General features: G+C 40.2%; 2 protein-coding genes and 1 pseudogene across 2 annotated transcripts; 2 read left to right on the top strand and 1 right to left on the bottom strand.

The window, feature by feature from the left end:
• Positions 1–1932, top strand: LOC120289673. Its single transcript, XM_039304988.1, has 3 exons — positions 1–820; positions 1540–1599; positions 1820–1932. The coding sequence occupies exons 1-3, from the start codon at positions 70–72 to the stop codon at positions 1930–1932; spliced, it is 924 nt and encodes a 307-aa protein (XP_039160922.1). The 5' UTR covers positions 1–69.
• A 76-nt stretch (positions 1933–2008) lies between these two features.
• Positions 2009–3169, top strand: LOC120289672 (rust resistance kinase Lr10-like). The gene has a single exon (XM_039304987.1). It carries the CDS (start codon positions 2009–2011, stop codon positions 3167–3169), a length of 1161 nt encoding a protein of 386 aa, XP_039160921.1.
• Positions 3170–3521: 352 nt separating this feature from the next.
• The window catches only part of LOC120289671, a 37745-nt pseudogene continuing 29740 nt past the window's right edge, over positions 3522–11526 (bottom strand).

Genomic DNA, 11526 nt, shown 5'->3' with positions numbered 1-11526 from the left:
TCTACATCTCAACACTAAAACACTCAGATTTTGCTTAGTTGATGCGTGCTCCCTCCAATCGCATAAGCCATGCACAAAGATCAACTCCTCCTCCTCTTTCTCCTCCTCCTTCTACCTCGTTCTTTTAGTATCTCCGTTAAAAATAATCAGTGCAATGCCTTTTGTGGTGAGATCGCCAACATAAGCTATCCATTTCGACTGAGGGGCTATCCGAAGGTTTGTGGCAACCCTAACTATGAGCTAGCCTGCGTCAATAACCGCACTATTCTTGATTTGTACTCGAGGCAGTACCATGTAAGTTCCATCGACTATACCAACTACACAATTAGGGCTGCTGATGTTGAGCTGCAAAAAGGCAATTGCTCGTCTCTTCCTCTCCGCTCTTTTTTATGCCACAGCTTCTTCAATGACAAATCAGATCGGTATAGATGCGAGGGATACATGTCCAATAATGTGGAGTTATCCAAGACAGTTTCAATTGTGAACTGCATGAAGCCGGTTGCTTCTCGGTTATATATTGATGCTTCGCCATGCCTTGATAGGGTCGAATTTTCAAAATTTTCCGGTACAAGAAGGCAATTATATGCCATGGTCGATGCGAATGTCTCAAATGTGGAAAGTGCATGCACGATAGAGCATATGGCGATGATACCAGGGTGGTCTGATGGAGACAATCTTCATTCCTATGCGCAAATTCATGATCTAATGGTTTATGGGTTTGAGCTTTCATGGTTTCCAATTGCCTGTAAGACGTATTGCAAAGGTTATTTCGTTTGCGACATCAATTCCGAGCACCAAATACAGTGCAAGAGCAAGAAATGTAAGGACTTCTGAGTTTGTTCAATTTCTTATAAAGAATAGCAAGAGTGTCATAACTTTTATACGATGCTCATTTAAGTGCTATAAAGTGCTACATTGAAGTAAAATCAATCATTTAAATGTCGTTTTCGGCAAATTGTCCTACTAAATTTTTTTATTAATTTTTCATTTTGACGTGGATCGTTTTTATTTTTAATTTTTTTATTAATTATCCAAATCAACGACGGCAATGTCACATAGGATAAGCTGGCATCCATGTCGGATTTTCGACAAGACAAATTGCCGATAACTCTTAACTGATCAAATTCAAATTTGTGGCACTCAAGTGACGAAATATATATATATATATATATATATATATATATATATATATATATATATTATAACACTCAAGTGAGTGTCATATGAAAGTTATGGTACTTTTAATGTACATATCTCAAAATATTGTTAGGATATATTTGGTCAAAGACATGTGAAATTCCACTAAACGTAAAATGGAGCTTAAGATCATGTAGTTAGTTCAATGGTGTTGTGGTATTTTATAAGTACAACAACGAATACATTTTTATTCATTTGTTAATTTAAATAATTAGAATTCCGCCAGTAAATCTTAGTGGATTGAACTTGATGTACTCAATTATCATTGTTTGATTATGATCTAAATTAGTGTATTTTATTTTCTTCAGATTTCCCTTGTTACATATTCTATCTCATTTGCAGATATCGTCTACCTCGCCGATATTGTCTGGGTTATTGAACTGATCTCGCTCTATAGCATCGGTAAACATCAATACAATCTTCATTGTGAAATTAAGTTAGTGTTCCTAAATACAAACATTCAACAAAAGCACAAATTGGTTATTCATATAACAATAAATACATTATCTATTCAATTGTTTATCTATTTAGTCCAAATTCTACCCACAAATCTTAGTGGATTGAATCGATATACACATTGCTTGATTATGGTCTAAATAAGTGTCTTTTAAATGTTCTTCAGGTTACACTTGTTACAAACTCAATATGGATTGCGGAATAGGGATCGACCCTTACCTTGATGCGATGCTCGCACCCTTCGGCATCGGTAACATTACTGTAGTCTTCTCATTGTGAAATTGACTTTGAATTTCTAAATGCAAACATCTAACACATTCACAAATTGGCTATAAAAAATACAGTGCTTTCGTTCATGATTGTGAAATTCATCTTGGGGGCCCCATGCATGATGGCGTTACTAATATGCAAATGGAGGAGAAGACACTTAGCAATGGATCAAAATGTTGAAGAATTTTTGCAATCTAACAATAACTTATTGCCAATAAGGTATTCTTACTCGGACATTAGGAAAATCACGAGTGGCCTTAAGGATAAACTAGGTGAGGGAGGGTACGGGTCCGTGTTCAAAGGAAGACTTCGGAGCGGCCGTGAGGTGGCGGTCAAGATTCTAAAGAAGGGAAAAACGAATGGGCAGGACTTCATCAACGAAGTAGCTACCATTGGCAGAATTCATCATGTTAATATTGTTGGACTCATTGGTTATTGCTTTGAGGGCTCTAAACAAGCTCTTGTCTACGATTTCATGCACAATGGATCTTTGGAAAAGCACATTTTCTCACAAGGACAAGGGATTTCTCTTGAATGCAAGGAAGTGTATAAGATTGCTCTCGGAGTGGCTAGGGGGATTGAATATCTTCATCGAGGATGCGATATCCAAATTTTACACTTTGATATTAAGCCTCATAACATTCTTCTAGACAAGGATTTCACCCCAAAAGTTTCTGACTTTGGGCTTGCAAGATTGTATCCAACGGATTACAACACCGTATCTCTGACTGCCGCAAGAGGAACCTTGGGATACATGGCTCCGGAGCTCGTCTTCAAGAACCTTGGAGGCGTCTCTTACAAAGCCGATGTCTATAGTTTTGGAAAATTGTTGATGGAAATGGCCACTAGAAGGAAGAATGAGGACAAGGTTACAGGGTGTTCGAGTCACACTTACTTTCCTTTATGGGTTCATGACCAACTTAGTAAAGAATTGGAAATTCCAATGGAAGTTAGTGAGGACGAGAGGAAAATAATAAAGAAAATGATAATAGCTGCTCTTTGGTGCATACAATGGAATCCTAACGATCGCCCTTCGATGCAGAAAGTCTTGAAAATGCTTGAAGGAGAAGTAGATGATCTACAAATATCTCCCAAGCCACTCTTTTATGCAACAGAAATGTCAAGAAAGGATGATGGAACTTTTACTGACAAAGGCAATAATACCATATCCACTACATCAACTAGTGCAATAACTTATGAAGATTCTTATCTTGAGTTTACTAGTATTAGCATTACACAAGTATAGACACATATCAAAACCATTTGATCCCATCACATATGTGGCGAATTGAAATGTGGTATTGATGATGTTTCATGTGTAGCTCCCCTTTCTTGGCCATCATTATATTATAGATGTTTGTGACTATATTTATGATCTTAATTGCGCCCAATTAATCTTTTAGCATTATCATATTAAAGATGTCATTGGTAATAGTTTGGACTCTTGGATCCAATAGAAAATCTAGTGACTACTTTCAGCATAGTGCTGTGAGGAGCAAGTTTGGGTTTCAAAGTCTTTGCTTAAAAGTCTAGCTAGCACATAACCTGCTTTAAGCGTGGCTTGACGAAATTCCAGTGACCGCTTCGCATTTATTGCCTCATTGCATATCAATTGTTGCTATGAATAATGTTGAAAATGATGGATGAAAAGGGATAATAAACAACTTTGATTTAATGGCGAGGGAGTGCGTAATAGCAGGAGATATCAAAAGATGATCTCTCCCTGAATAACAATAATGATGAGATTAATTAAATTCTTATTATATTTACTAGGTTGCTAAAGTTATCTTAGTGGTAAATGTGCACTTAAAAATTGATATTAATTTTCCTTTTAGGGTTCGTTGTCCAAGACTATTACGTGAGGAGGAAATTTTATTGGAGGAGGAGATATATGTCATCTTTATTACAATGGTTTGAGTATTTTATTTGAGTCTAAATTCATTTCGAGTGCGAATAAGTATTATCATGTTTAGTTTTTAAGACCGTGTTAAGTATCCCAAACCCTTCCTGCTATCACTTTTAAGTAGTACATCGCTTTTCATATCAAATTGAATGAACTCGAAATAGGCGAGGGCAAACAAAATCCCACTTCAAGAGTGGATACAAAATTTCACAAATTTTTTGTGAATTTAATTTCGCCATTATTAAGATTGACTATTTTTTAGCCGGTGAACGTGCTCGTTGACTTTCTTTCGGCCAACAAAAAAAGTGCTCGTTGACTCCAAGCCCAATAATTATACGGATTTTAGGTGAGTATTGGACCAATAATCATATAGTTTCATTTGCATTCTTCTGATTAAGAAGTGAGGAAAAAAGAATCAAACGGTGCGTTTGCATCATTTACAATTTCACTACTCTTTTTTTTCTTGGCCGGAATACAATATTTCTGTTTATGGGCCACCCGAAAATCCGAACAACACTTTCCGGTAACAGGTCCCTTAATTCGGGATACAGGGCGAAATGACAAAATGTCCAGGGGACCAAATCCGAAATAACAGAGAGGTCGCGTCCTTGGGTGCAAAAAAGTCGTCTCGCTAGTCGCTCCTTGCTTCCTTCCAGAAGTTTCTTTGCTTTAGCGAGGGAGGTCGCTTCTAGGCTCAAACCCTCAAACGCACTCAACCGTTAATTCAAAAATTAAGCAACCAAAAAAAGAAAAAAATAAAATAAAAACGCCACATTCTAATTCTGATTCTGATTCTCGTTTACCGTTCTCTCCCGCGATCGCAGTCCCGATTGAAGACGAAGACGACGGCGAAGGAGGCAATGGGCGGCGGAGGTGAATCATCGGAGGCGACGCGGTGCGGTCGTCCGACAGGAGTGAGTCCATCGAGGCGTATACTTCGCGCTGGGAGTTAATGATTGGTGATTAGAGGCTTTTGAGAATGGTTTTGATGGGGCCGACGCTTTGCTGGTGTTCGCGGGTCCGATGCGTGCGGCGCGTTGAACCGGTGTGGGAAGAGGTTCGAAGATGCTACAAGAAAAGCACCAATGAGGCAATGAAGTACCGCAGTTTCCGTAACGGATATTCTCTCTAATGGAGGAGCTAATGAGGATGGGCTCTTGCTGCACAAATCCTATTTGCCTCCTCAGCCATCTCAGGTTGTATTCCTTTATGTCCTTCCCATCAATGACGACCTTTCCTTCCATCGGATCGTAGAACCTCAGCAGAAGGGCCGGAATAGAGGACTTTCCTGTACCACTTGGCCCGACAAGAGCTACCTTCGTCCCAGCTTCAATTTTCAACGTGAAGTTCTTCAGAACGGTAACTTCTGGTCGTGATGGGTACTTGAATTTGATGTTCTGGAACGGAACTCAGCAGTTCCTTCGATCCTCCCGTGTATTTTCTGGCACATCTGGTTCAATTTCAGATTTTCGGTCGAGGGTCTGGAATGCAGGGGTGAGTATGCTCATGGCCGATATCACGTTAGGGATCAGCGTCCCCAGCTCTGTAATAGAAACTACCGTATGAGAGAAAATCTGGTACGATCTTATGCCATTTTCGAATGTGGCTAGGCCTCTATCGACCAAGACCGCGGTGTACCACAAGGCGACTGCATGTGCAATGTTCCATAAACAAAGAGAGAATCCTTGGATTATTCCATACTTGATACTGCTTCTCCTGCTCTCTTTCATTGGGACTTCCAACGCTAACTTGGCTTTCCTCAGGATTTGCTCTTCATAGCAAAAGATGCTGCAGTTCATACATTTGTCGCTGACTCAGAAGTTAGGGAAACAACTTCGCCATGTGCTGCAGAAGAGCCGCCGGCAAATCCTTTGGCCGACTTAGCTTGAATGAGCCCACCAATGAAGTCGCAAGGCATCACAGCCCAAGCTACTAGACCCATTCTCCAGTTTACAATCATGCTGATTACTGTAGCAGTCAGTATAGAAGCGATGCATTGGACAATGACGGACATGCGATCAGAAATTCTCACTTTCACCATGGATGTATCATTGATGATTCGCTAAGTAACCATCCCAATGCTGTTCTTGGGTTTCTCAAACCAAGTGAATTCACTGTGCAGGACACCCACAAGATTTTAGAACAATCAATGCTAATTGTACTCTATAAATGATTCACAACTTGGGCAGAATCTCAAATTCGGAGCTAGTGGATTCTGCATTAAACTGTAAAGGACTCTGCTAGTAGAAACGAGTGACAGCTACCTGAAAGGAGAGCTTTTCTAAGGTTTGTCACGGCCTTCTCACCGACCACACCAAAGTAGTAATGCTGCAAGATGTGAGAGACTAATGATAGCAACCCTATTAGGGAGAATGCGATCGAGTACCATCCAACTTCCTGCTTTGCATGTTTATGATGAAGAACCCAAAAACAGGCTTTGAGATTCCAGAGAAACCGGTTGCAATGGAGCCGATGGCTATCTTGACAAGTTCCGTCCTCCTCAACCCAAACCAGCTTCTAAAGAAGTGGACTGCTTCTAATCTTTTCTTGTGCTCCTCTTGCTCAGGATCTTCTCTGAGGCTTTCTTCCGTCTCTGCACCTTTTACACTTAAAACTCTGCTTTGAGGTGAGCCGTGGGGTTGGTCAATTTCATAATCTTGCGAAGATATATCGATTCTGTCATTCAATCAACAACATGGGCCAGTGAGAACCTTTTTTTTTTTAATCGAAATAATTGTTATTCACAAACAGTAGGAAACAATTATTATGAGGCAGCCAACCTTTCACCACGAACAACACTGATGTTCTGCATGTTGAATAAGCTGTTGTAAAATTTGCTCGTATCCAACAAGATCCCGTGCGTTCCTGTCTCTTCAACCTGTCCATTCTCTATGACTGCAATTTCATCTGCATTAACGATGGTCGACAATCTGTGTGCAATCAAGATCACTGTTCTTCCTTGCATGGCCTTCTCCAATGCCTCTTGAACCAGCTTCTCTGATTCTGAATCAAGAGCACTAGTAGCCTCATCGAGCAGAAGAATTTGAGGATTCTTGAGAATGGCTCTGGCTATAGCAATTCTTTGTTTTTGTCCTCCTGACAGCTGGAAGCCCCTTTGCCACACCTAGTTCATCATCGTGGCACCAAAATTTAACTCAGGATCCTAGTTTTTTTTTTCTAGTGAGAGCTTGAGAACTTTCAAGGGAGATATCGTTTGTTTACATCTGTTGCTAGGAGATTGCATATTACCTCTGTCAAGTACTTATCTGGAAGCTGTGAAATGAAATTATGTGCATTCGCCATAATTGCTGCATTCTCTATTTGTTGGTCATCTGCATCCATATTTCCTACTTTAAGGTTGTCCTTGATTGTGCCAGCAAACAATGATGGTTCTTGGGAAACTGCTCCAATATTTTGGCGTAGGCACTTCAAATCAAAATCCTTGATGTTTTGGTTATCTATGAGAATGACCCCTGAAAACATGCAATATTACCCAATCGTCAGCAACCTTTGTGCATGAGCAATAGAAGCGTGAAAGCATGGGAATAATATGGAGAGGATAACAAATTTCAGCTCAAGAGCATGGAGGATAAAGGTTTCAGACCTTCCGATGGATCCTAGAATCTCGCAACCAGGGATATGACTCTGCTTTTCCCACACCCGCTGCTACCAACTAACGCCACCATCTTTCCTGCTGGAATTGACGGTGTAAAACCTTGAAGAATCATTTTATCTTCTCGGGATGGGTAAAGCAAAGTGAATGTTCCTTATGTCAATATTCCCTCAATTTCCTTCAATATGATCCCCCCGAAGCATTGCTAATATTTGGTTTTCTCTGGATCACCTTGAATACTTCATTTCCTGCTGCTTTTGCTTGGTTAAATACTTGCATGTCTGGTGCAGCATAAGTGATTGAGCTGGAATGCAGAAGAAGCCACGGTCCATAATCAGAGTTATATCTTCTTCACTTCATGATTTGAAAATTCTTAAAGGCATCTGATAACTTCTTACGAGGTTCAAAGTGATAAGCATCATACATGCATTCATACAAAACTTTAGAGAACCCATGTAGGATGATGTTATTTCACATGTTAAGCGCAGATTAACTAGTTTGATGATCATCATTGGATTGCTTCTCTAGTCGCTGTAAGACGAAACAATCTCATCCAAAAACCCTACAAGAAAGGTAAACTTTTCTTACATAGCTCCAAGAGGATGCTCATGACTGCTGCTATGACGTTCCCTCCACTAATGACAATTGCTCCGATCCATATGATTAGTGCCCACGAGGAGTTGGTCACTGCTTGAAACATTCCTGTTCCAACTCCCTTAATCAGTGCCTCTCCTCTGCTAATAACGGATTGCTTGTCCGTGCAGTCTGAGAATGACTTGATTGCATAATCCTCTCCGACAAATGCAAAGACCTTTTTCATATGAGATATGGTCTGTCCGTTGTCAAACATTAACCCGTGAATTTCCAGATAATTCCCTTTTTCTTAGATTTTTTAAAATTAAAAAAGGTGAAGTTTTTTCACCTATTTCACAACAGCAGTAGCTTCGGATAGGTAAATCATTTTGGCAGCTGAGATGGCATTCATTTTCTTGGTGTAGGTGGCTCCAATCAGTAGAATTAAGGGAACTACAAACAAGGTGACCAGTGAAACTTCCCAACTGCAAATGAAGGCAATCAAGACTCCAGAAAAGAATGTGGCGAAGCACGAAAGGAAGTGCCCCAGCTGCTAGCAAAAAGTTTTGTTAGCATGATCGGCAAACTTCGGTGGGGAAATCTCAAGAGCAGTCAACTTGAGGGAGAGATTGCTACCTTCTCTCCTATAGCATCCTGGATTACGCTCATGTGAGTACTTATTCCGGCAATGACTTTTCCACTCGACAATTCAGTATCGAAAGCTCCAATCTCCTGTCTGAGGAGCGATCTTGGGAATTCTAATCTGATCCGTGCTGTTTGTCTTTCGCTCACAAACATCCAGCATCCAATCTCTGCAGAAAATTGGAAGCCACGCGAATGCTTTATTACTGCATATTTTCTATACTAGTAGTTTTCTCTCCTGTAGTTAATCCATTGCTTCTTACTAACTTTATTGCTAATAGTCCAATATGATAAATGATTTTACGATACTTCCGATCCCATAAAAATTGATGCCACGTTTGGGAGTGGCACGCCAAAATAAGCAATCTCTAGTGGGCCCTAGTAAACAGTGACTTTCGAACGGCGATTATGTGCGAAACGAGTGTGCATGTCAATAAAAAACTGAAATTCTGCGACTGAATAAAAACATATGCATCTCCATCATCTAAGAAAACCAAAAGAAGCTAACCTAGGATTCCAGCAGGGAAGGTTGCAAAGGCCATGTACCACACATATGGAACAACCTGAAAGAGCAAAGAAGAAAAACACGAATGAAAAGCTCCAATGACACTGTGTGTGAATCATCCATATTTAGTAAGTTGGAACTCAAAGGCGCGCTAGGAATAAATATAGCCACGAGTTGACAGTAAGCTAGGAATTCAAGCGAAGTGCAGTTATCTACCTTTTTCAGAGCATGAACCATGCCATCTTTGTCGTCGATATGACTCCCGAAAGCATAACAAATATCCAACAGGTTGAGCCATCCCGTGGACGACGGATCCTATGGTCCCTAGAGCCATTAAAATCCAATCAAGTGCGTCTGCATACTTCAAAAGCTTATAAAATGGCAAGCCTGTCGAGTCACTCTTCTTCTTCACTTCCTCCAGTACTTCTGTTTCCTTCCCTTCTACCTGCATGGGCTGTTCCGGCTGGGTAGACGTCTGCACCATTTTTCTTTTTTCACATGCACAGAGGACCGACTGACGTGTTGACTCTTGAAGATTATATATTTATGAATACTATGCTGTGCAAGGAATATATGGAGCATATCCTTTGAGGTTCGGGAAAAATAATAGCTGGGAAGTCTTTTCCTTCTCAGCATTTCCGTTGATGTTTATGAGCCTGCTGCCACAGACAAAACATACAGAAACAGACATTGTCTGAGCAAGCAATTCTTAGTTTTATTCCCCTAGATTAATTGCATTCTGGTTTAAGAGTACCTCTTTTGCACCAAAAATGCTGGTTTAGAAAAATCGGTACCGGATCAATGAGATGCCAGAAAGGTCAGCACTGTTCGTCGAGATTCTTTGGGGTGTGTATTTTCCTCAAAACATCGTGCATGTCCATTTAGGAAACATCTCACAAGATGCCTAACTAGCTAGCTAGAGTCTGTCCGTCTTGCGATCTCCTTAGATGCACGACGGACATTTTTACATTACTTGGGATTCACCAACCTAGAAGTATCTTGGGTTTAAGCTCTTCTTAAAGCTGTTCACATTTACTGCAGGGACTCGTTTTGCTCAGCATTTGTCACTTCTCTAACTCATTCCCCATCTAATCTTATATCTATCCTAGTCTGTGATTATTTGTTCTGCTCAAACCTGTAACTTGGTGATCTAAGGAGTAGGAAACCCATTTTCCTCAGCCTTTCTCATCCCTTTCTCTCTCTATTTTGGCAAGAAAATATTTAACAGTTCTCTCACTGTGATAGTTGCAACTGTACGCCGAAATGAATTCCATTGTTGAGTTGATTCAAGTAAAGTCGGGTTCTTGAAGATCAAGCTTACAGTCCATTCATTCCCGAAAAGAATGTGGTATTCCTCCACTCGACTCTGGAGAAACTTTGTGATCGGACAACGTCCCTGTCCGGCACTTAAATTAATGACATCATTAGATGGCAGTTTCTCTTGTTCCATTCTATGGTGGATAAGGATACTCTGATTTGACGCATTCAAGGGATAACTTTATTCTGTTTCAGCAAAATGCAAACACATATGAAGTATGAAACAGCCAAGACTTGGCCAACGAAGTAGCTTGTAAAATTGATATTAGTTTTCTCTGATATGGCAATAAAAAAAGGAATAGAGCCACATCTGCCAGGTTTCGAATTACCCGGGGATGATATGTCTCCACCTATTGCACCATCACAATGACTTCTCTTAACATGGAAGCAAGAGACATTTCTTGCTTTTCTGCATGGTCATTTGGAAGTTTCAAGGCGCTGAGATCAGCTAACAAGCTATCATTGGTACTAGGGTTGAGGTGATTCGCGCTGAATTTCAAAAGGGACGTTTGCATGTTGGATATTCGGTTCGTTACTCAATACGCTCAATATACATTTAACTTCAAGAAACAGATGAGGATCTGCTTGACAGTGACCAAAATGTTTTCTTCCATGAATCCCATCTAGGCAGAAGGTCGGAGATCCGTCTCTTCAGATGATATTTAGGAACTTCGACATTTACCATGAAAGTTTTACCAATCACGATTTATGCAGAAGGATATGAGCTATGAATTGATCGCCCATGTTTTGTCCTTGCTAGCTAGCAGCCTAGCAACTCTTTCGATTTGCTCGTGATGAAAACTCTTGTTTAGTCCAGTTTATAGCATATACAGACTAGAAAACGAATCCAGACCTCTCTCCTTCATCTCTGACTCAACTACCACAAATCTCTTTTAGTTTCAGCCAAGAGGGAACAAAAACGAAAAGGAGAGAACTCACGGAATTTTTGTGAATGTTTAGCATGGGTCTACAAATGTGAAAATTTGTTAGATTTTCTCCATTAATCTCTTCCCAACTTCATTAATTAATGGGGAATTACATGGTCTAGTC

This window comes from Eucalyptus grandis, chromosome 11 (assembly GCF_016545825.1).
Source record: "Eucalyptus grandis isolate ANBG69807.140 chromosome 11, ASM1654582v1, whole genome shotgun sequence".
NCBI lineage: Eukaryota > Viridiplantae > Streptophyta > Magnoliopsida > Myrtales > Myrtaceae > Eucalyptus > Eucalyptus grandis.
Note: the sequence above shows the minus strand (reverse complement) of the source record. Positions and strands in the feature narration are given on the sequence as shown.

Bases quoted from the DNA above. Each gene is read 5' to 3' on its own strand.
- LOC120289673 (XM_039304988.1), top strand. From the start codon at position 70: ATGCACAAAGATCAACTCCTCCTCCTCTTTCTCCTCCTCCTTCTACCT. The intron at 821-1,539 runs GTAAGGACTTCT...TCTCATTTGCAG, and splicing joins ACAGTGCAAGAGCAAGAAAT to ATATCGTCTACCTCGCCGAT. The intron at 1,600-1,819 runs GTAAACATCAAT...AATGTTCTTCAG, and splicing joins GATCTCGCTCTATAGCATCG to GTTACACTTGTTACAAACTC.
- LOC120289672 (XM_039304987.1), top strand. From the start codon at position 2,009: ATGATTGTGAAATTCATCTTGGGGGCCCCATGCATGATGGCGTTACTA.